General features: G+C 45.4%; 1 protein-coding gene across 10 annotated transcripts in view; it reads right to left on the bottom strand.

Annotated features, from left to right (window-relative positions):
• Nucleotides 1-24,886, bottom strand: part of KCNA5 (potassium voltage-gated channel subfamily A member 5) — a 168,310-nt gene extending 143,424 nt beyond the window's left edge. For 2 of the 10 annotated variants that reach the window (XM_064701784.1, XM_064701783.1), the window contains exon 1: nt 21,460-24,886. In XM_064701784.1, the coding sequence (XP_064557854.1) occupies nt 22,994-24,886 (1,893 nt within the window). In that variant the 3' untranslated portion in view covers nt 21,460-22,993. Of the gene's footprint in view, nt 1-1,500; nt 1,626-2,281; nt 2,505-3,455; nt 3,550-16,937; nt 17,003-21,459 lie in introns of all 10 variants that reach the window. The other 8 variants (XM_064701775.1, XM_064701776.1, XM_064701779.1 and 5 more) reach the window with 8 other exon arrangements.
• Nucleotides 24,887-25,320: the final 434 nt, after the last annotated feature.

The raw sequence follows: 25,320 nt of genomic DNA, 5'->3' as shown, positions 1-25,320 counted from the left end.
ATTCCCAAGCAGTTTCCCAGGCAGCTTCTGTAGGACAAAATAGAAGAGAAAGAAGCAGAAACAAAGGGATTTTTCAGCTCAGTGGGATGAAAGAGGTTGGTTTCAATGGGGTCTGAAAGCGAGCAAGGAGTACTGTGGCCATAACTGCACACCTGAACCACATGATTTTACACATACACACAACCCCCCTTAAATCCATCATAATTGAACAGTGCCTTCTTTCAGCGTGTGTGCAAACGCTCTGCTTCATAAAGCAGCCCTGAAAGGGCAAAGAGGAGAGAAAGCCCTACAAATATTGGTCATTCACCCTGTGGGTCCTGCAGCGTGGGCACCACACAGCCACATCCCTGCCTGTCTCAGAAGGCTGTTCCCCAGTTTTGGTAAAATTTTAGTCTTAAAAGTGAACTTAAGCCCAAAGGTGACATACATGAAAAAAAAAAAAAAGAAACAACAAAAAACCAGCAAAATTAAATCATTTGGAAAGGTTTTGAAGTGAATCTGTGTGAAATGAAATAAACAGCTCCACCACTCTGAAATACCAAAAGCAGTTTCTGTCAGAAGAGCTCCCCACATGTTAATCTGCAGTGAAGCCTCAGTGCCAGAGTTGGCACCCTTTGAAGTTAAAGGAAAAGCTCCTCCTGTCTTTATGGTGCCCAGATTCCTGGCTGGATTGAAAAATATCAGAGGTTTCCTAGGCTCCCAAGAGCTCTCTGAAGATCACTGTCCAGTGATTAGAGGAAATGTCAAGGGGACTGGGTTAGAAACCCACAGCCTCACAGTGGCTGAGCTGGAAATGCTCCCTCGAAGGGATCCTGATTTGGTTGTGAATGATCTTGGAACCAGGCTTATCAAATCTGATGGCAGATTTGAGTAGAAAAAGAGAGATTCACATCTCAAAATAAAATACTTGGTGCTTTCTTTTTTAAATTTTATTTTACCAATTCTACTTTTCTTCCTTTTTTCCTCCTACTGATTTATGTTAGCTAGAATCAAACTTGAGTATTATGTGGGTTTTTCATGGTATTTTCATAATCTTTTCCTTTCTTTTCTCCTTTTGAAGGAAGAAGGAGAGGAAAAAGAAAGGTTGGAAAATGAAATGGACTTCAGTCATTTAAATTTTGAATAAATAATTTTTTTCAGCTGATGTCAAACTAACTGAAATTCAGATTTAATTAACTGAAATTTACATTTCCATGTAAACATGAAAAATATTAATGTAGCGTTTTGACACTCTTTGATTACGTATTTTCTACAGCAGGAGTGTCGTGATTAAGAATTTTCAGCCAACTTGAGGGCATGAGTATTAGGAGTCCCTGCAATCTGGCATCCTGAGCCATAATCTTTCTGAGTAGCACAGAGGGATCTGTTTTGAGCAGCAGAGCATCTACACTACAGCAGAGTGCTGCCTGTAGTACAAGTGAGGATAACACAGGGCAGGAGATTAATATTCTGCATCACACTGGGCTCTGTTATTTTTATCCCACTATTTCCTTCACTCACCATCTCATGACTCACACCCTCCCCACACTGGAATTTCTGCCTCAGTCTCGTGGCTCACTGGTGTCTTAGGGAAGCCGTGGAGAGCTGTCTGGAGAACATCACTACTGCTTGAGATCCAGGTCACTCTGGAAAACACAGAGAGGCAGCAGAATTTACTGGTTTATCACACACCTCCTCTGGCTGTTGCAAACTGTCTTCAGCACTTGTAAGGGTTGCAGTTCTTCCTTGTTTTTACAGCCTTAGTGACATGTCTGGATGCAAGTCCCAGTTCCAGACAATCTCATGGATAGCTGGCACTGCACCAGCCTTTAGTAAAAGTACAGGGCTCAACCTGTGAGGGGGAAAAAGGCTCTTGAGAGACAGGTGAATGTAATTCAAGATGAATAAAAGAGCTGCCCTTTACATGTTTCTTGGTTATCACCTCAGGGATATGGTCCTCGATGCCACACTAGCAGGGTTGATGCTTCCTGAGGCCAAACCACAATTCCCTGATGTGGTATGGGAAGGCCAGGTCACAGGAGGAACTGGATGTTGAAATCCTTACTAGTTGCACATACAGCTATGGTGATCCCAAATGCAGAATATCAAAACCCCAGTACAGCAGGTCTCCTGCTGTAGAATCCTGCACTCGCACTTCCCAGGGGATTCAGTTCCCCAAGTGCCTGGACTCTGGCTTCTCCTTAAATCCAGAAGTAACACGGAGCTTGCCAGTTAGAAACCTAAATTCTACATCCTCCCAGAAATTAAGCTGATCAGAGGAAGCATAATTATTTTCTCTTACCTCTTCATGGAGTGATGACAGCTCCTGCTCAAGAATCCAAATTCCCTCCTTTTCCTCTATCTGAACTTCCATCTCCATCTTCCTGAGGGCATTTCCAAACCAGTCAGAAGACAACAGCACAGAACGTTTGCTCTTTATGTGAACAAGCAAATATTCTCTAGGCTAGAGGGAGTACTTCAAGCAGCAACTGGACACCATATCATTCTTCAAAAAAATATTCATACTAGAAAATAACAGATAAATCTCAATCTACATGTTTCCTCCTCTTTTGCCCTGCCAGTTTCAAAAAATGAACTTTATTGAAAGGTGCCAAAGAAGCCTTGTCCACAGAATGTTTACCAAAAAAAAAGGCATTTATTTGGGGAAAGGGGAATAAAATCCTAACTCAGCTGTGGAAATTCTACTCAGTAGCAAGATTCCCCTCATACAGATACTGAAGCAATGGGCTCTCCAGTACCTTTGAGTGTATCTAGCCAAAGTAATGCCCTTTTTTGCTGAGAAGGTAGGTAGGTGTCAGCTTGGTTCTAGAGTCAGTTTAGCAGAAGGATCACTTGTGATCCACAGTGTTATTCCAGCTTTCCCAGGAAAAGGTAGCAAAAGATGTCAAAGAGCCCTTTCTCACAAGCTTTTAAATCCCCTGGCCTCCTGCTTTTTCTTTTTGGTCCCATCTGGCTCTCCAGGTAACACTGGAAAACATAAAGCATGTTTTATTTCTGTGGATGTTTTGTTCTCCAGATTTGTCCCAGGGCAAACTTCCTACCCCCTCACATCAACTCAAGTCCTTCACATGGACTCTTGATGATGACTCAGAACAGTCAATGAGCCTTTGTTGGTGACACAGCCTCATCCAGCAGAGACTTTGCTGCTCAGAACCCAAACACCAGCTCAAGGCACCCATCACATGCTCTGCCCTCTCCTCTTGTCTCTCCCCAGCGTAACTGGCTGCCTGGAGGGGGACAGATGAGCGTGATGGAGCAGGAAGGATGACAGCTTGCACACCCACACCACATCCAAATGCCAGGTCTCCCCCGAATCCAAAGGGCAGAAGCTTCCCTCAGTCTAGAAATGTGACCTCAACACAACAGTCATGCCCTTCCTCTCAGACAATTCTTCCAGCTGGAGGATGATCAATGTGAGAGCCCCAGGAGAGGCTGAGGAGGATGTGATTACTGACCTGAAATGAAGCTTGTGCACACTGCAGGAGAAGCTTCCACTAAAATCTCTTCCACTGGAACACTGGAATCAGCACCTCAGGACAACAAATGCTGCTGCAGTTTGAAAGATGATTACAAAAAAAAAAAAAAAAAAAAAGCTAAAGGGAATTGGAGCAGTCAGAGAAAATCTTGTTAATGCAGCAGTGTCCTGCTGTGAGCTTTCTGTTTAACAGAGAGGCTCCTTGATACTAAAGTTTTTGCTGTCAAACACCTGTCAGCAGTCCTTTAGAGTAAGGTTTGTCCTGAGCTGCAATCTCCTGTCCTGAACCTGTGTTTGTCTGTGTTTGTTCTAAGCGGACTCTATGAATCCAGAGGAACCCTTTCCATATCTTACTTCTCAGCCTCTGTCTTGTCACCTGAGGTGCATGGAAGGTCAGGAAAGCACATAAAAATATCTCAAAGAGGATGTCAAGAGCACGGTACCAGGCTCTCTTCAGTGGTGCTCAATGACAGGACAGGGAGCAATGGCCATGAACTAAACACAAGTTCCATCTCAGCACAAGGAAGAATTTCTTTCCACTGAGGGTGGCAGAGCACTGGAACAGCTGCCCAGGAAGGGCCTGGAGTTCCCCCTCTGGAGACATTCCCAACCTGCCTGGATGTGTTCCTGTGTCACCTGCTCTGGGTGACCCCGCCCGGGCAGGGGGGTTGGACTGGATGAGCTCCAGAGGTCCCTTCCAGCCCTGAGGATTCCATGAAAGCCGTCACTCAGAACAGTCAGGAAATGACTTGCAAAGAGCAGCTTTTCAATCACGTGGAGCTGGTCTCTGCACTTCCTTCCAGTCTTTTCCAAACACAAGGAAAAGAATATGCAGGGACACTTTTGCCAAATGGAATAGAGCAAAGCAAGGGACTTTCTCCATTAACTGTTTTTTTTTCTGGAGGATGTTAGGTGCTTGGAAGATACATTTTTCATGGAAACATTTCTGATTCAATCCCGAGTTCTCTGGCAAAGGTTTCCTCAATCATATGGGAGATGAACTCTTTGCCACCTCTCACAGATGGTAACCTGCAGTTCCTACAAGCTAGAGCAGGGTGGTTCCTTTTAAACAAGATTTTTAATATTCCAGGAAAAAAAAATAAAACTAGTGTGATTTCCTTCTAATGATTCAGAAGAAGGAGTTGCAATCCAGAGGGTAAACGAACTACTAAAATGCATATAATCACTATGATTTCCAGAGAGCAATGATCAAAATTGCCTCACATCTATACACTGCATTCCTGGAACTAAATCTTCATGGCAAATGAATGCCTACCATTGGATAGAAATGTCATCTGGCACTGAAAACAACAAAGAAGGATGGTAGTTGCTCACTCAGAGCATCACTGAAAAGCACTTAAAATTATTGATGTAAGATTAAAGCCTTAAAAATAAACCCACATCATTAGAGAGCAGGAATTTTGACTTGAACGCAACGTGTCACCAGTTTCAAGACAAGTATAGCTCTTTATTTAGAACAAGAATCAATGGGAAAGGAATCTGAAAAACCCAAATATCACTACTCGATATTTTGTCATAAGAAACGTGTGAGATATTTCTCCATCTCACAAAGAGTTTCTGTCCTAAGAGGAAAGGTTCACAGTTTGCTTTTTCAAGAAACTACAAATTTTGTACTTTCTAGTATTAACTGATTTATGCAAATTTTATACTTATCCTGTCCATAAATTAATGAGTTGCCAATCTTGCTGTATTTTAAGTCAGATCAGCACCAGATGGAGAGCAGACTTGCTTAATAAGGGGTTTTATCAAAAGAGTAATTAAGCAAATATACATCTGAAATCCAGTGTCAATACTGACAAGTCCAACAAACTTTCCTAAGGAACTACCTGATTCTGTGGTGGCTGGATTCAGTTTTAAGTTCTTGGCAGAGATCAAAGATCAGAGTATCCTACACTTGAACTGTGCTATCCAAAATGTCTAAACTGAGCCCTGAGCTCAGTTCTGACCCCCGTGAAAAAGAAAAAATGAGAGACCACCAACCAAGTGTCTTCTACTGTGTCAGGATTGAGTTTTTGAGTAAGATATTGGCAAATTCCTAAAGTGCACCCTTGGCTGCCATGGCAAGGCCTATATTAACTCCTTCACCTCCAGCTTAATTAGACCAGCCTTGGTATGTTCAGCAGTATCAGAGCGATCTTTCTGTGGCATTGCCTTTCCTCTGTTCCTGCTCCCACACAGGCTGTGTGAGCACAGACTTTTGCTCTGTGAACTGGGAATGTAGACCAGGAGCACCTTCCCATCACAAAAACACAGGCTTTATTTAAACAACAGCAAATCCCCTCATGAAATGCAGCATGGGGTCAGGTTTGCCTGTTACAAAGGCAAATCTAGGCTGGCACAAGGCAGTGTTGAGTCTGACAGTGTGTGACTGGCACAGGTGCTGCTTGTGGGAGGTGTTGCTGTGACTCATGGAGGCTGGCAGAACTAACGGGGCAGCATGGTGAGACAGCCTTGTTAATGATTGTGGTGCCTGTAGGAAGAACCAGGCCATTCACAAACTGAAAAGGGACAAAAGATTTTTCAGGAAAGTGCATGGGAGCAGCCACAGCTTCTCTGGGCAACTGTGCCAGGGCCTCACCATCCTCACAGGCAACAATTTCTTCCTAACAGCCAATCTAAACCTGCTCTCTGTCAGTGTGAAGCCATTTCCCCTTGTTCTGACACTTCATTTGTAGAAAATTTCTCTCCATCTTTGCCCCTTCAGGTACTGGAAGGGATTTGTTCCTGTGAAGCCTGCAACTGCTTCAAGAAAGGCTGAATGTCCCCTCTCAGGGACACACCTGGTCTAATCATGGTAGAAGACCAGGCAAGGCTACCTGGTGCTTGTGTTCCACTGAATATTTTAATTTTCTTTGGAAAGATAGAAATGAGACAGAATAGTCTAACCGTGATCAATTAATTTATGGTAGTTAGGATAAAAGGAATGTTGAGATTCTTCAGAGAGAGGAAAAAGCTGGGTGAACATGCAGCAAAATGGCCAGTTAAATTTGCAGCTGCATAACGTGTAAGAAAAAGATCTCACATGTATCATAGAGATCTAAATTTTTGTCTGAGTTCTGAAAAAACACATTCTGGGTATTTATAGTGATGCTGGTTAAAAAGAAGTCAGCCCAAATTTAAATTTGAATCAGGCTAAAACTTAACCAACAGTGAATATTCAAGAGACCTGGCTGCCACCACTTAGAATTTAGAGTCAGTGCTCTAAATTCCACCTAGGAGAGGTCACCAGTGAAGAGTTTCACTACCTGCAAAGTGAAGGCTTGAGTTCACTACACAGGGTGCAGTCACAGCTGTAATGGTGACAGGATGCATGAGAAAAAGAGAGTGAAAGTGAAAATATCATCTTTACAGTAATGTGTGGATCAGCACATTTTAGGATCCAGCTTTAGGTGCTGGAGCTTAAAGCTGGCTAAGAAGCCTTACAGGAGATGTGTGAATAATCCACAGCAAAAAATTTAAAAGCAGGAAAAGGAATTACTTTCTAACAAAAGATGTAATTAGGCTACAGAACTTAGTGACACCGGTAATCAGAGAAGCCAAAAATTGAACTGGATTCCAAAGGGCGAAGACACTGAAGGAAATATCCAGACTATAAATTACGAAAAATAAAACCATGGAATAGATTGCTATTCCAGCTATCTTTTCAAATAGTAAGCACTAATTTGGCATGCTGTGAATCTACAAAAGGTCTCTACATATCAGTTCAGCACTTGCAACCCTTTCTTTAAGCAAAGTACAAAAGTGCCATTTGCCTAGAATTGTTTCCACCGTCTCCAGCTCCATTTTTCCCTGTTTAAGCATTATGGACTGACAGTGATACCCAGCCTTATATAAGAGACCACAGAAACAGATTGATTCATAATTCAGGCTCCAAGCTGACAGTGGGGAATAACTGCCTCATCCTGATCCTTTTCAAAAGAGATTTTTGCCACCAGTTCAAAAACAGGGCTCAGACAAACCCCTGCTGCATTCAACCAGCAGTGGGAAAGTTTACCAAAATCAGCACCAGTGCTATTTCATCCTCTCTCTGTCTGCTGAAGCCAGTTGCAAAACATCCATTTAATTCTACAGCAGATTAGGTCTTCAGAGTCGAAACACAATTTGAATCAAGTAAGGGTGGAGTGGGCATCTCTCTGGCCCAAACTCCAGTCACAGAATCACAGAATGGTTTGGGTTGGTAAAGATCATCCAGTTCCAACTCCCTACCATGGGCAGGGACTCCTTCCACTAGCCCAGGTTGCTCCAAACCCCTCTCATCCTGGCCTTGAACACTTCCAGGGATGGGGCAGCCACAGCTTCTTCTCTGGGAAACCTGTGCCAGGGCCTCACCATCTTCACAGGGAACAATTTCTCCCCAATATCCAATCTAATCTGCTCTCTGTGTGAAGCCATTGCCCCTTTTCCTGTCACTCCAGCCCTTGTCAAGAGTCTCTCTCCATCTTTCCTGTGGGCTCCCTTCAGGCACTGCAAGGCCACAATAAGGTCACCCCAAAGCCTTCTCTTCTCCAGGCTGAACAACCCCAATTTTCTCAGCCTTTTTGTATGGATATTTATCATCCCCCCACTGGATTGATCCCAGGGGTTAGTGCTCTGCAGCTAAGAATGGTAAAGGTTTTTTCATCCCTTCTAGAATTAAGTTATTCTTCATTCAATGCCTATGACATTTGGTAACAGCTACGAAACGAGTGGTGTTGAGCAGCACAGGTCACTGTCAATGCTACCTGTACTTCACCATGGCTGATACCGATGGCCCTCAACACTCACAGGTGATAAAAAGAATGCAGCACATCAAAAAAAATGTTGCTCAGCACCTTGTTGACGTGTTCCCTTGTGTGGACAACAAATTATGGAGATGGCATGTTGGCATGTCTGTTTGCAATGACTTCAGTGTCCTCCCTGACTTCTGAGATGACTTTTAAATATGGGGACTGTCTACCAAGGAAAAAGCCATGTTTGCCCTGGTTAGTCCCTGCACAGCAATTCTTTAAAATAATAGAGATTAAATTTGTTTTGGTATTCCAAAGTGGACTAAGCTACACATAAGTCAGGTCTACCCTTATTCCACATGTGATTATCCACAAAGGTGTGTGCAACATTTTGAGTCATTGTAACTAAGCACTATATTTTTCTGATTGCCATTCAGATCACAGTTCCCAAGTGTTCCCATGTAGGTGAAACTTTACAGATTTAGAAAAAAAACCCTCTCCAATCTCCAGTCATTCTCTAGAGAAGAAAAATTGCTGTAAATTCTTGCCTGTAAAATCTGAAGAGCCACAGTAATGTCCCTTTTACATTCACTGCAATTTCCACAAACAAATGTAGCAGGAGCAAAATAGGTCAAAATTCTGCAACAGGAACTACAAGATGATTTTCAGAACATACATGTGTTGTGGCAAAGCCCCAGATACACTTCTGTTCCCAAATTTTATTTATCACGTAGTTATAACAAAAGATAAAGCTCAGTTATGGTGGATTTTGCCTTTTCTTTTTTCTATTTTCTTTTTTTTTCCATTTCCTTTTTTTTCCTTTTTCTTTTTTTTTTTTTTCTTTTCTGGAAGATATGCTTTTGTAAGACATTTCTTGCTTTTAGCCTGTGTTTTTATAGCATTATTTTGAAAAGCCACTGGGCAGATGGTCCCCAAATGTGAGTTAATAACTTGTAGGTAGCTTTTGGGGAAGCTTTTTGAAATCCCTTCATGCAAAATGATTTCACAAACTGCCTGCATGCCATTCTTTAGCTATTTGAACAGACTATTTCAAAATGGTCAAGATAAAAATGGCAGGTTACATTCTATTTGTTTTGCAGCAGGCGGCTACGCTTATTTCACCATGGTAAAAGAACATAAAGGGAAAATAAAGGACCTACATGGCTTTCACTGAAGATTTTTGTAGATGTGTAAGCCATGACAGACTTCAAGGCGAGGATGTTTGGGCCTCTGCTTCTCTTCTGCAGCAGTTCCTACCTTTCAAAATCAGGTTGCTTTTTGAGAGAGGCTGAGTGTTCAACACAGGCTGTGTTCAACAGTCATGACTCAGACTGCACAGCATCGTAAGAATAGTGTAAAAATCGGATTTCAAACAGGATGCTCTTCTTCCCCACCGATTTGGTACAGATACTGTGTGCTTTGCATGACATAAAGTCAGAAGTGTTGATTTTTTTCTGGTCTAGTGAGCATTTCATCACTGGTTTTGAACAGATTTCACCAGAAATCCATCACTGACAAAATTCTGCAGCCTTTCTTAACAATGGCAGCAAATCAAATGCCTTCTGATCCTCACCCAAATTTGCCTGTGTGTGAATCAATCAAGGATGACTGCCCCTCTCTCCAGGGTGATTCATAGCTTTAGAAAATAGAACAAAAAATAGACTATTTTCAGTTGGAAAGGCCCAACTGTCAGAGCACTCCTCTCCCAGTGTATATTGCCCAGCATTCCCCTATTCCAGGTGCAGAATCCAGCATTTGTTATTGTTAAATTTCACCCCATGGCTCACAGACCAGATTTCCAACCTCTCAAAACCTCCTGGCCCGGTACAAAGTCAATAGCACCTCCCAGTTTGGTGCCACCAGTATGTTCAAATGCTGCATCCAGGTCACTGATAAATAACTGAACAGGACTGGCCCTAGACTTGAGCCCTGAAGAAACAAGGCCCAATGTATAAAAAGCCATCAGCTCAGAGCCCCAAGCTGATACTTAAACAAGTTGGTGTTTTTCCCTCAAGCTCAGCAAACCCTCCCACCTTAAGGGACCAGGAAGTGACACTTCTTTCAGGGGCCAAAGTTTTGAGGACAAAGGACAGCTCTGAGATGCACTTTCCTTTCAGAAGTCACACATTGCTAGTAGATATGCACCTATATTTTCTTTTTAAAACACCCAGCTGCTTCACTGCTCACAGAGAGCAAATGCATGAGGGCTACAAGCTACATTTTATATGGCATCACTGGAAGGGTCTAATCCAGAAATTCCACAATGGCCACAGCCTAAAAATGTAAACAAAGATCCATTCTTAGGAACTCTTCCCTGGTAAAGCCTCTCCTCTCTTCCTCCTGCCCCTCCAAGCTTACCACTGCAGTGCAGCACAAAAGGATACGAGCTTTAAGCACAAGGTTTTCTTTTGTCAACATTTAAGGAAGGAAGGAAGGAAGGAAGGAAGGAAGGAAGGAAGGAAGGAAGGAAGGAAGGAAGGAAGGAAGGAAGGAAGGAAGGAAGGAAGGAAGGAAGGAAGGAAGGAAGGAAGGAAGGAAGGAAGGAAGGAAGGAAGGAAGGAAGGAAGGAAGGAAGGAAGGAAGGAAGGAAGGAAGGAAGGAAGGAAGGAAGGAACTCTGCCTCAAGATACAAGGCACCGTTTGTCTTATTTCTAAGCACAACCCTGCTTCTTGCTATAAATCCCATCTAATTGGCATTTGTAGCACTTCAGAGAAGTCTGTGAACATACCACGATCTCTCCTGTGTTGAGAGAGCAACAGTTTAGGACAGGTCATGCCACAGCTTTTTCCTAAGAGAAGCAGTTATAATTCCAGTCTTTCCTTCCCCAAGCAGCCAGCTACCTTTTCAAAAGCTGTAAAAAGAAGAAGCCTTATCTTCTTCAAGGCCAGTGTCCTTTTGTGAAAGCTGGTTGCAAATGGCTAACAAGTCCAAAAGCTACTGATGAACAAAAGAGTGGCTAAAAACCCACCAAATCCTTCTCCACACCAAACCCACCTCAGTCCACTGCTGTCTGCAGAGCTGATAAAAACTTATTTCTGCAGTGTTCTGCAGAGCCAACTGTGTGTGAAAACAGCTGTACCTGAATTTCCTGCTAAGGCCACCACTAAGCCACAGTGTCCCTGTGTGGGGAACTGTCCCCAACACGAACCAAGTCTGGGAGCCCTGCCGGGGCCAGAACATGTACTCCATGGCACATATTGGCATCACCCTGCTGAAGGATGCTTTCAACTCCTGCATCCAGGTGTTTGATAAATATGTTGAAGACAACTGCTCAATAAGGAGCACCAGGCACAGCCCCATCCACTTAGCCTGGATTATGGAAATCAGCAGGGAGATGATGATGATGAAGCAGAGCCTGCTGAGCCTGCAGAAGAGAGACAGGGATGTGTCCTGGGGTGACTTTACGATGCTCATATCCCCATTTGTCTGTTTAGCCCAGAAATGAGTTTTGCACATTTTAGACTGGTTCTGAGAGCAAAGGGGGAAGAGAAGAAGTGCACAGTTTGTTTTCAGGAACTGCACTTGCTCCCTGCATCCTTCTCCTGGACTGTGTTGTCTGCAGCATGGACAGACAGCAGGGCAGAGCTCTCCTTTGCTTTTAGTTAGTGTTTAGCTAGCTGAGGCAGAGAAGTTCCCTGGACTGTGGGTTTTCTTTTTCTTGGAACTGTTTAAACCTGCTCTGACTGAAAACCCAGAAGAGCACTGGCAGCTCACACCTGTGGCCCATGGGGCCAGGCTGGGCCACGGCATTTCCAGCACTGGAGGGATGATAAGAGACTGAGTGAGCTGAGCTACAGCCCACCAAGGGGACTGTCTGAGTTTGTCATCTCTTCAGATTGGCAAGACGTTTTATTGTTTAATATTGTACAATTTTTTTGTGCTGGTGAATGCTTTGCCTGTTTAATAAACAGGGTTCTTCCACTTTTCTCCAAAGAAATATTTTCCTGGACTGGCTGGACAAGTGGCTGCTTGAATTTGCTTTCTAGAGGAGCCCCTTTGGACATTTCCTCCCAAATTTGCCCTAAACCAGGACAGGATGGGAGAAGGATGGTGTGCACGAAAGCACCCTGCCACTGTCCTTGGGATGGCTGATGTGCCCACCACGCTGGAGGAGAGCTGTGCTGGCTCTCTGGAGCACCCAGCCAGGGCTGGCTCAGCACATTCTGATCCTGCCAGGCAGCAGGGCAGGCTCAGCACAGAGCTGCTCCCTGAGCACTGGCCTCAGCGGGGAGCAGCAGCTCCAGGCTTCCCCCGAGACGCAGAGCCAGCAGCTCAGCAGGGGCTGGAGATGGAGCTGTCTGTCTGTCTGTAAGGAGCTGATGCTGCGCCCTCAGTGCCCACCCTGCACTGCCCTAGCCCCTGTGGGAGCCTGCCACCTGCCAAAAAGGCATTTGCTCTGATGAGGCAGCAAACACCAGCCCCCCACAAAGCCCATAAAAATTGCTGACATTCGCAGCACCATGAATCAGCTGCACTCATTCTCCAAATTCCACCAGCTCACCAGGAATTAGAAAGCTGCAGGTTTGGCTCGCAGCAAACCAGCTCAGCTCTAAGCTGTCTTGTCCCAGTCATGTCAGTACCAAACTAGAAGGAACAGCCACAGGTCAGGCAGATTTGTTTGCACCACTTCACAGCTCAACCTTGGAAAATCCATTTTTTGCCAGGAACTTCTCTGGTCATTGTACCTCCCTCTGGGGAAGATGCTAACAGGCTATTTGTCATCTGATCAGAAAGGGGAATTGAATATTGCTTGGCTGAGTCACAGCCTGCTGAAATTAATTTCTGCCCTCTCTTTAAATTGAGAAGGCATGTCTGGCACACACCTGAGCAAGACACTTTATGAGCAAGGCTTCTTTTCAGTACAGGTACCTGGTTCGTGGTTCCTCTCCAACAGAGACTAAGACTGTACAAAATCATCCACTGGCAGCACTCCCAGGATACTTTTCCATTCGCACATATTTCTAAAATGTCAACTCCAGTCTAACCATTCTCATCTGGAGAGTCTGACATCAGATGTACATTAACCCAGGAAAAAAATTACCCAAAATGCAAGCCCCTTCTAAAAAGGAAGACAAATTCCAAATATGTTATACTGGTTCCTCCTCTGGGCTCTCTGCAAACCAGAGGAGGAAATTTTACAGTGTGATTTTACAGCCATGATGATTCAATTAGAAAATCAGACAAGGGAATGGGGATGGATTTTACAGGGATGAGAAGTGGATGATATGTGATATTCCTGTTCAGGCCTGACTTCCTGTTTATTTGGGTTTGCTGCCCAACATCAGACAAAAAAAGTCTCAGGCAGGACCTTAAGAGCCACGTGCAGTCCTGGAATGAAATCCAGACTGCTAAACAACACTGCATCTGGCTGTGGGAGAGCTTCCCTGGGGAGAAAGCATTTTGGTTTGAGCATTTTGTTCCAGTCATCAGTCTCTGATTATTTTCTCTTCCATATTTGGACCCTTCACACCCCTCCCCAGCATCACCTGCCTTTCCTGAGGGACGAATGTAGCCAGGACGTCATGCTGCCATTTGGCCACGCTGAGGCCAGGCAAGAAGTGATATTGTTCCCACAGCATTCCCTCACTGCTAAGAGAGATCTCTGTTTAATTTGGGCTGTCAGGAGTCAAGGAAAACAAAGGATGTGACTGCAGAGCTCAAGTCTATCTGAGCAGGATTCCTGGAATGAAATCCAGTTGCCTTCAGTAGGACTAAATGCAGCTACAGAGTGAACAGAGTGCAGGGTGTGCTTCTGAGATATTTCAAATATAAGTTTCCATGAATGCTGCAAAAATGGCTTTACAACTGCTGTACTTCTGGGAAATAATTAGAAAGCCCTCCTCTCTTTACTGGCTCTGACGATGATTGCATCTACTCACCTCCAGGATGTGTTTGGCATCCGAATTACACTTTTGCTTTCTTGCAAATCTTCATGTTTTCTACATAAGCATTTTCACTATGTGTCCTGTCTCTAAATATTAACACATAAATACAATAAACAGAGTTTTCAGCCTTACTTGATGAAACAGACCTCAAGGAGTGATTCTCTGGCACAAAAAGTTCCATCACTTTTTCCCAGGTGGTGTACCTCAGCATTCCAACTTCCACGTTCTGTTGGTCTTTTCTACATCACACCCACACTAAACGATGTGCCCACACATGTGCTGAAGGAAAAATCTCATCAATAGGTTCACTTGTCCTAAGTGGTCCCTTCAGAGTGATTTACCATCTTCTTAGGGTGGTTGACAGCATTGACATCTTAAACTATTGTAGTTAGAGCTGTCAAGACCCATGACTACAGGAAAGATTTTAAATGGAAGGAAGTAGGAACTTTGCTTTTTCTTCTCCCTCTGACTGAATTTAACTCATGTTTCATTCTCTGGGGACCAGTGGCACATAGGCTCACCTTGAAGCCATGGAAGAATTCTAGTGCTGGCCCACTTTCTGCCTGTGCTGGGTGGTCCTTGGTTTCTTCAGCACTAGAATGCAGAGTGTCTCCATGCCTTCCATGCCTTCCATGCCTTCTTTTTATTTTTATTTTATTTTATTTTATTTTTTTTTTTAATTTCCAGTCATTTTGTGGTCCATCCTGCTGGACAGCAAGACCAGGGGATATGCATGGCCACCAGGGCCTCAACTGCAATGCTAAGCAGAGTTAGAAGATGCAGTGACTGAAACACAAGATATAGCCTACACTAGGGCCAGGCAAACAGGAAAATCAGCCTAAAACCAAAGCAACAGTATCCCATTCCCACTGTCAGATCCACTTGTGCTCCTCTGTGTGCATCTGGAAGAGTGTGGTAATTTTTAGTTAGAGTTGCATATAGATGAGTGCAGGTGGAAGCAGAACTAGATGAGAACAGATTTTGGCAGGAATAACTGTTCTCAGTGAATAGAGACTGATTATTGTTTAAGAATGCGCCAATAGGGGGAAATGTGTAAAGCTTTTAAGATACCCCAAAAATTACCTGAGGGCAAGAGGCATCAGAGCTGGGCTGTATTTACACCTGCCACCTCTCTGGAATTTGAGGGAATGTTCCCAAGCAATTAATCACAATCAACTACACTTCAAGGCCCCTGGTCACGCTGGTAAGTCTGTACCCAAGCACTCTCCTGGGTAGGCTTGGGTACAGACTCATACTTCCTAGGCACGATGTGGGCAGAGCAAAGGGCAGGAAGGAGCCCAGCAGGCTGAGTGCCGAACACCTTGTTTGAGAGCGAGCCTCTGGCAGCAGGAGCTCAGCTGGTCTCCTGCCAGCTGGCCTCAGTGCCCGGGAATGGTCCTGGGCACATTTCATTTTCTAATATAGATGCAGTCAGCATGTCTATGAGAATTTGTATCTCCCCCTCAGTGGAATATCCAGCTTCCTTTTTAAGAACAGAGCTACTCCATTTTCCACTAGCAAGAAGCAGTGCAAATGCTATTTTGAAATACCCAGCGTTTCCAAGCTTTCCAGAGGGACTTCTCTCTCGTGCTCCAGAATTCTGCACTTCTCAGACTCTGCTCCATTGTAAGTATGTATCACTGAGATGGAGATACTCTGGGAGACAAGTGGGAATGTGACCCAAATTTTGTTGGTTACTGGAACTTACTCTGCCAGGCCTGCAGGAAGATGCCAGTGCCTGCCTTAGATCCACACTTCAGCACGTTCTCCTGAAGGCAGGGACCTGTATCCATTCAATGAACTGGGCAGACTTTTAAAACATGATCCTGAGAGATACTGTGCAGGTATTTTATCCAGTGGCTGAAATCTCTCCCCCAGAGACAACTGTGGGAGCCAGTCAAATGTTTGTGCATCTCAGCTGCGGGTTCCTGCTCTTCCTTTTGCTTCCTCTGTGGCCAAAGGAACGCTCTCTCCTTCAGAGCACAGAGGCTAAGCTTGAGGGCATTCCTTCCCAGAACAGGCTTTGTCACCCACCCTCCAGACTCCCTGCTTCTTTGCACCATTCCCTTGCATAATAAAACACCATGTATTTTCACAATAGCCTTCCTTTTAACAACCCCCTTGTGCAGCACTGCCTCTAAAATTACTGTGTTTTCTGAACTGAGAAACTCATACAATTTGCTCTGCAAATTCCTGTTAAATGAATCGCATTCAATCACACCCCATTAGATTTTCAAATCATTTTAAACAAGACAGAAAAAAGAATTATGAGTTTATGTTGCTTAAATAATTCAAATAATTTTTCACCTTTCCAATCGCAGGCATTTCTAGCTATACTTAAGCAGGGAGGAGGAAGAGGAAGAATTTTTAAATGTGTTGAATTTGCTTGAGAGAATTAAGTATGGTATAATGTAACCAATCCCTACTAACTGAAGAGAGCAAAGCAAGCCCTGGTATGGATTTTGTGATATTTTGTAGGGGGATTACTGTGTGCTAGGACACCATCACTGGAGTGAAATAATGCAAAGGAAGAAATTTTACCTGCTCCTTATACATACTACACCCTCAGACCAATGTAGTCCATTTAAATCCCATCTTCTCCTCCAGCATCTTCATGGAAACATCAACCCTGACATAAGCATTTATTATGCAGCTATACTGTCATGAGAAGAGCTGCAAGGTTCCATTGCATTCCTCACCCCAGGAATGAGGAAACCACCATTCCTGGCCAGGGCTGGACATGAGATTTGAGAGAAGAGACCTTATATTTCAACATTTATGTCCAAACTGGCTTTATCAGAAGACTGGAGAAGGTCAGTCAACCACTGTCTTGATAGGAAAATTATTACCTGTTTTCATCCAAGGCGATTCTCCAGCAACATTCTCTCCAGTGTCAATTTTAAGACAGCCCCATCTGTTTTCAAGAATATTGCAAATTACAATCTCCATGGCACACCACAACTGAAGCACAGAAATAAGATATATCTTTCTTTTTTCTCTTCTTCCTGTCAATCAAGTGCTAAAACTGATTTATTTGGAAATATGCCCCTAATGACTGTGAATTATTTATACAGAAGACAACTTGCAGTTGACTTTTAGTAAATTTTAAATTCTATCTGGAAAATTATTAATTCTGCAGTAACCATAAAGACTGTGCACTAGGAAGCCCAAGTTCTAATGAAAACACTTTGTTGCCTTCTAGGAAGGACAGTCATTTTGCTATTAGATCAGGTAATTTCTGGGGCATCCACAGCTTCTCTGGGCAAGCTGTGCCAGGGCCTCACCACCCTCATAGGGAAAAAATTCTGCCTAATATCCAATCTAAACCTACTTTCTGTCTTTTTGAAGCCTTCTTTTTCTTTAAATAAGCTGATATTTCTCTTCAAAACTTCTAATTCCAATTAATTCCTTATCAGCTTTATTTTTTTCCTATTCCAATTAACATAAAAGTTTTTATTTCACATTATCTCAATTGCTACTATAACCAAATTTTTCACAATATTTCATCATACAAATATTAGTTATGTTTTGGTCAATGGGCTCACAGAATTACTGGAGAAATTCGGTGTAATGAGCTGACACACTGATGTCAGGTGGCATGACCAAGGTCCAATGTAAGCTGCCAGCACCCTGAGGTCCCAAATTTAGGCCAGAAAAACAGAACTTTAACAAGCTGATCAGAAGAACTAGGGACCAGTTAATGCATACAGAAAGAAAGTAAAAAAACCCCAAAAAACCAAAAAAACAACCAAAACAAGCAAACTACAAACAAAGTAACCAAAACCCAAACATTACAGAACCTGTGAAAAGACTAAATGGCACAATCTAAAAAAATATTTAGTGGTGCTGTATGTAGCGAAAGTCATGGCAGAATAATTTTGGAACAATGATTTTAATTGGTCATAGGTTAGATTATTATAAAGACCTTTTCTATTTCATTTTTTGGACATTTGTAGCTGAGGAGTGAGGCTGGTAGTCATTCAGTGACATGGCTAAAGCTGAACCAAAGGCAGGCAGATGCTGTTAGAGCTTCATCTCCCCATTTCCCTGCTGCCCCTCTGTCCTGCAGGGGAATCAGCCTCATTATTCCTGAGCCTTCCCCCACACCCTGCCTGCCACACAACATTCTGATTTCACCGCTGGCCAAGTGGCAAGGCCAAAGTCTTGATGGGGTGCTTAAAGCCCTCTGTCTGTCATTCCCTAAATATGGCAGCAACCACCCTGAGGCCCCTGCCAAATTCCACTCCTGTTCATGGCATCTTGCTAAATGGCTGGATCAGATGTCATCGAGGCAGCTCGTCCCTCACTACAGCTCAGTGGCACTGTCACATGCCACTAAATGCTCTCCTCATTTGACCTCAGCACCAGCTTCTCTAACCCTGACCGGGAAGAAGAATTTCCTCACAGAAAAGATTGTCAGGCATTGGAATCAGCTGCCCAGGAGGTGGTGGAGTCACCATACTCAAAGGTATTCAAGAAGCAACTGGACATGGCACTCAGTGCTCTGGTTCAGTTGACAAAGTGGCGATTTGACACAGGTCGAACTTACTGACCTTTGAGGTCTTTTCCAACCTCAGTGATTCTGAGATAGGTTTCAGAAGAGACAGACTTTTTGTGCACACAAGTGTCTCCCTTTGAGAGTGCTCTGATATGTGCTTTGCTCCCTAATGGGAGGTGAAGGGCAGTGCCTGGAGAATGTCTCAGCACCACCTCCACCAGACCAGCAGTGTCTGCAGCTGGAGAGGCCAGGGAACAGCCAGCAGGAGTGCCATGTTGTCCTTACAGAGCCCAAATGAAAAGAGCACACAAAAGAGGGATTTGTTTGTGCTGCTCAGAGCAGCATAAAGTCCCCTCTGTGTTCAGTGACCCCACCAGATGGATCATGGTGCACAGCTGCTGGCATCCAGTCCTTGCCTGAAGAGCCACCCAGAGTCATGCAAGAGATCACAGAGGGAATCTCTCTTCCCTGAGATCCACATTTGAGACCTCTCAGTCCAGCGAAACCCACTCCTATTTGTGCCTCTCTGAGCCCTGTCCCCCTTTGAAAGGCGTGGACTTCCCCTCCCCAGCCTTTTCTTTGTCCTGCCTGCACACAGAGCGTGGTGCAATTGTTCACAGAGCGCCGGGAGATGAATGGTGTTATATAACTGCTTGGCACTGTTTTATCCTTTCTTAGGATGATGGAAAAGTAGAAGGGAAATGTGGACTCCCCTTGGGTCAGGCTAAGCAAATTAAACTTACATTACTGGTGACCCAAATGAACATTCACTTCAGCACTCCCAAGAATGCATTTTAGTGCACAATGTCCCACATGAGAGGACAAGCCATTAATAACTGCAGCATGTGTGGGGTGAGGGAGCTTTTCTGTTGCAACTCCTAGCCAAAAGAGTTTACAAAAAAGTGTTGGTTTGTTGTTTGGCTGGGTTTGTTTGGGGTTTTGATGTCTGTCATGATTTGCTATTCATTAAGTTCTGGTATCTTGATGGCTTTGATATGGTGAAGAGGTCTGATTCAGCCTGCTGTTCATTGCAGGTCAGTTAACAAAAAATCAATAGTGGTTAGGTTGTATTTCCTTCTTGTGATGGGCCTGGAAGAGAAAACTCTCTTCCTCTCACACATTTCCAGGAGCCTTCTTGGAGGGATTCATTTCTCTCTTACACTCATACTCTTCTGCAGCACAAATCTGCATCAGCACATTAAGTGACTGTAACATGTACCCACATATTTACCCCAAAATCCAAGGGGAATCCATGGCTTCAAGGTTTCAGTCCTGTTTATAACTTATCTTTAAATAACCATCAGAGAATCAAAGAATACCTGGAGCTGGAAGGGACCCACAAGGAACATCCAAGTCCAACTCAGGATCTCAAACCTCAAAATCATAAAAATCAGTGCATCTAAAACACCTCCTGAAAATTGTGTTGGTTTAAGCATGTGTCTGTGCTAAATGCTCTGATGAACTGGGTTCAGACCATGTTCCTGGTCACATTACTCAGTGCTTGGCAGCAGTACCTGTCATTAGAAAGCAAATCCTTTACTATCCTATAAGCCAATAGAAATCATGTATTTATTTGTAAAGGTGTCAATACCAAATTTGCCTGAACTGTGCTTAACATGTTAGAAACCCAAGCCAAGCAAAATTTTTTAACCATACTTTGAGAATGATTTGTTTTCTTTCTATTGGAAAGTTCTGTTGTTTTGTTATGGAAAAACATACCATATTCCAACAGAAGGCTGAATTTAATTTCCTATCAGATGAGTGAGCTCAGGCAGCTACAGGAAGAGAAGGCAGCACTTGAACTTGTAGTTCCATGAGGAGAGAACCAGTTCAGTGAAAGCAACAAAAAGACACATGGTGGGAAGAAGAAAAGTAAAAAAGGAGGGGGAAAACCAGGCCTTCCCTTTGTCTCACCAAGATCAGCTTGACCCATACCCCATAGCCCTGATCTACTTTCACCTTTATCAGCTTGCTGCACTTTTGAGATGTAATCCAGATCCCTAAAATCCTTACACAAGATTCCAAACAGGTGGCTGTGTGGACACAGTGCACCTCCTCCGAGGAGCCAACAGCCCAGTCCAACACAACACACAGCTGGAAGACCAAACTCTGGCGGTCAGGCAGGTAAGGGTAGTAGTTTCAGCAAGACCACCTCAAAACTTTATCCTGAAAGACTCACTGCAGTTGTTTGGTGCTTATTCAGGCCAGTCAGATGGATGTGATCACCGAGAGCAAAGCAAAGCACTTTGAGCAAAAAGCCTTACTCTAAGTCCATCAGTGACCTAGGTCTCAGCATGTGCGGCAGAGTTACACCACTTTGTTTCATCTGAGATTCATCCTCACCAAAGAGCTGGTTCTTCACTTCCCTCCAGTGCAACAGCTCCCACCAAACCGGAGAGCTCCCCGAGTCTGGAGCGCAGCTGCACTGGATGCTTTTCCTGTCAGTCTTGTTTTAGACAGCTCCTCAGCACATTACCGCCTCATTCCACATCTAACTAAACAAGCAAACCAACCAAGAAACCAACATCTAAAATTCAAAAATTAATGTGAAAGATGCTGTTCTCTATGATGAGATTCAAATTCCTTCCCCTCAGCCCTGGGTTTTGTGCTGAGCACTCTGTTAATGAAACGTATGACTTGCTTGACAGTTATTTTACTGACCAGGAGAGAAAAAAACATCATGTATTTCGGCATTATCATTAAAGAGCATGGTCAGGGACAGGAAAGCAGCATTTGTGTCTCGGGGAGAGAATGTCAGAGTGCTGCTCTGCAAAGCTGATCTCAATTTATCTCAGGACATATATGAGGTACTTGAATAAATTATAATCCCAACTGAGCACTTATTTATATTAGAAAATTTGTTAGAAACAAACCTTGAGCGATGTTGACAATCAAGCCTTCTCTTCTCTGCTACTCCTGCTGTGCCACAGGATGTGGGAAAGGCATGGACCATCCTTCAGCAATACAACAGAAGTTGAAGGGGTAAACAAAGATGTCCTTTGCAACAGAAATTGCAAGAAAGCTCTTTGAGCTAAAGGAGCAACTTTTTGTCGGTCTTCAGAGTTAGCTGTGATCCTGATGAAGGCAAGGTGTCACTCGTCTCTCAACAACACCTCAACTGTAAAATCCACAGCACTGAGAAGGTTTTGTTTGGAAATACAAGAAACCAGGGGTGTGTTTTGATGGAAACATGGTGCTTTTCATCCGTGTCCAAGAGAAAAGCCACACGATGGTCGTTGAAGCAGCACAGCACGCCACGTTCGACTCCTGAAGTGCCATCCACTCCCAGTCTGAGAGAACTAAAACCAGAGAACTGTGTACACAAATGGTGTGTGCATACATAAAGGGGACTGATGCACACGCTCAAGGAATCTCGAGTGTACAATGAAAACAGTTCTGCAGATATTACACTCAATATTCTACTTTCTCATTGTGCCTATCCACTCCCTCATGTTTTTGATCTGTTGTGCACTTGAAAATCTGTTCAGATCACTTTAGATTTGTTGTGCACTAGATTTAAACCTGTAACAGCAGAAGAGTGTATTTTTTTTTCCTTTAGGTCTCAACAATATAACAAAGATACAAAACTGTAAAACCACAAAAAAAAAAAAAAAAGTTGCACATACTTTTTTGAGTAAGCACATGACTGAATGACTTAGAAATTCTGAAACAGGAAGGTAACTAATAAAATTATTTATAAAGAAGCATATCTACAATATTTAATAATTTAAGGCTCACAAGCAACTAACATATCAATGACAACAGAAGTTTTCTGCTCTAGGGTTCAAAGCACCAAATTCACTTCACATACAAGATAACCAGATCTGTGCTGATCACTACTGGAAAACTCAGAAAGTGCTGATTTGCTAATGTTCCTAGTGCTTTAATGATATCATATTTCACAGGAATAAGAAATCTCCTTTCAACCATAAATACAGTCATACAGATACAAAATATATTTGAATAATTTCAATTTGAAACTGTAATACAAAACTCCTCAACCTCCTCCCTCCCATCCCCAATCCATTCATTCTCCACACACACATCCCCCCAGTTCTTTACACTAAACTCAGAGCAACTGAATTGGTTACAAATTACCCATTCAAAACCAATGATCATTCGTAAAATAAGTTTCTACAAATTAGATTTTTCACTGTCATAATTTACTAGCTCCTGCATCATGGAGTGTAGCTTATTCTTAGTCTATTTTAAAAATAGGTGACCCTTTGTGCCATGGAAAAAAACCACAAAAACATGTATTCCTGGAGGACTGCTCAGGACAGTGATCAATTTATAAAGTACAGCCTGATTTAAAAAACTAATTGGTACTAAAAGAGTAATTATAGTAGCAAGTTTCTGACACCAGAAAATCTTTCTGCCCCTCTGAACTCTAACCGTCTCCTCTCCTCACAGGTCTGTTTCCCTACTGGTGTCCAGACAGAGAGCATAGAGGGATTTTCTGAGATCTACATTACTTTTTGCTTTGATATTTGCTTTCTCTAAGGAGCTGGTGCCATTGTTGAACTCCTCACTGTTTTCCAAGTGCACAACAGATTTGTTCAGAGAGTTTTTGCTGGGTCTTCTCTTCACTTCTCCCCCCACAGTGCTGCCCTGAGCACTACTGTGTTCATCTTTGAGGATAGCCTGCTCTTCGTGGTCAGTCTCTCGGTGGTAAAAGTAGTTGAAGTTGGACACAATGACAGGGACAGGGAGGGCAATGGTGAGCACACCAGCGATGGCACACAAGGAGCCCACAATCTTACCCCCCACAGTGACAGGTCTCATGTCCCCATAGCCCACAGTAGTCATGGTTACCACAGCCCACCAGAAAGCATCAGGGATGCTGGAGAAATGAGACTCGGGGTCATCGGCCTCAGCAAAGTAGACAGCGCTGGAGAAGAGGATCACCCCGATGAAGAGGAAGAAGATGAGGAGGCCCAGCTCCCTCATGCTGGCTTTCAAAGTCTGTCCCAAGATCTGCAGCCCCTTGGAGTGCCTGGAGAGCTTGAAGATTCTGAAGACTCTGACCAGGCGGATGACTCTGAGGATGGCCAGGGACATGGCTTGCTGCTGGCCCCCACCCCCATTGCTACTGCCAGCCCCGGGCTGCTGCTGCTCGTGGGCCAGCTCGGTGCCCAGGGTGATGAAGTAGGGGATGATGGCCACAATGTCGATGATGTTCATGATGTTTCGGGAGAACTCGGGCTTGCTGGGGCAGGCGAAGAAGCGCACGAGGAGCTCAAAGGTGAACCAGATCACACAGGTGGTCTCAATGATGAAGAAGGGGTCAGCCAGGCTACTGGGTGGCTGCATGGGTGGGGAGTCCCCGGGCGTGCCATTTAAACCTCCACCTTGTGGGGGCAGAGGTACAGGCATCTCCCTCTCGTCCCTGAACTCGGGCAGGGTCTCCAGACAGAAGGTGATGATGGAGATGAGGATCACCAGCACGGAGACGATGGCGATGGCCCGGGCTGAGCTGGAGCTCTCGGGGTACTCAAAGATGAGCCAGACCTGGCGCTGGAACTCATTGCGGGGCAGGGGCTTCTCCTCCTCTTTGATGAAGCCCTCGTCCTCCCGGAAGCGCTCCATGGCCTCCTCACCCAGCTGGTAGAAGCGGATCTCGTCGGCGAAGACGTCGATGGAGACATTGACGGGCCGGCGGAGCTTGCCCCCGGACTGGTAGAAGTAGAGGATGCCGTCGAAGCTGGGCCGGTTGCGGTCGAAGAAGTACTCGTTGCGGAGCGGGTCGAAGTAGCGAATGCGCTTGTCGGGGTCTCCCAGCAGCGTGTCGGGGAACTGGTTAAGGGTGCCCAGCTGCGTCTCGAAGCGCAGCCCCGAGATGTTGATCAGCACCCGCTGATGGTGCATGGCGCCCGGGTTGGCCGCCGCCGCCTCCTCCTCCTCGTCGCCGGCCGCAGCCATGGCCATGCCCCGGCGGTGTCCCCCTTCCTCGGACGGCCCCATGTCCGCGGCGGGGCGCGGGGCGCGGGGCGGCGGCCGCGGCGGCGGCGGCGCGAGGGCAGCGCGGAGCTCCGCCGGCCGCTCGTCGGGGCCGCTCGCGCCGCCGCCGCCTCCCGCGCGGGGACCCGGCGGGGGCCGCTCCCGCTCCTCGTCCCCCGCGGGCGGCGGCGGCGGCGGCGGCGGAGGGGCGTTCTCCTTGCCGTCGCTCAGCTGCGGCGAGCCGGCGAGGTGCAGCAAGTTGCCCCGCCGGCGCGCCCGGCCGCCGGCGGCCGCGGCATCGTCGCCGCCCGCGATGGCCGTGGTGCCGCCGTTTTCCAAAGTCACCAGCGCGATCTCCATGGGCAGCAGCAGCAGCACCAGCTGCGGCGGGAGGCAGGCGCGTCTGAGGCGGCGGGCATGCTGCGCTCGCCGCCCCGGTGCCGCTGCCGCCGCCGGCCACCTCCGGGCGGCCGCGCTGCCCTGCCTTGCCCTGCCCGACCCGCCTCCCCTCACTGCGCCGCCGAGCGCGGCCGAGCGCGGCCCGGGGGAGCCGCCCGGGGACCCGGATATGAACGAGCGATCATTATATTATGGTCGCTTGACGTCAAAGAGGATCCCTTCTGCTCCGCGCTCCCGCGCAGGCAGCGGCAGCATCCCCCGGGGAGCTGGGATGCCGCGGCCCCCGCGCCCCGCCCCGTCCCGCAGAGGGGCTGCGCGTCCAGCGGGGCCCGGCCGTGGGGATGCCCACAGGTGCCCGGAGGGGGATGCGCGGCGGGGGCGCCGCTCCGGAGGGG

The sequence above is a fragment of the Zonotrichia leucophrys genome, chromosome 1A (genome assembly GCF_028769735.1).
Source record: "Zonotrichia leucophrys gambelii isolate GWCS_2022_RI chromosome 1A, RI_Zleu_2.0, whole genome shotgun sequence".
In the NCBI taxonomy this organism is placed as follows: Eukaryota; Metazoa; Chordata; class Aves; order Passeriformes; family Passerellidae; genus Zonotrichia; species Zonotrichia leucophrys.
Note: the sequence above shows the minus strand (reverse complement) of the source record. Positions and strands in the feature narration are given on the sequence as shown.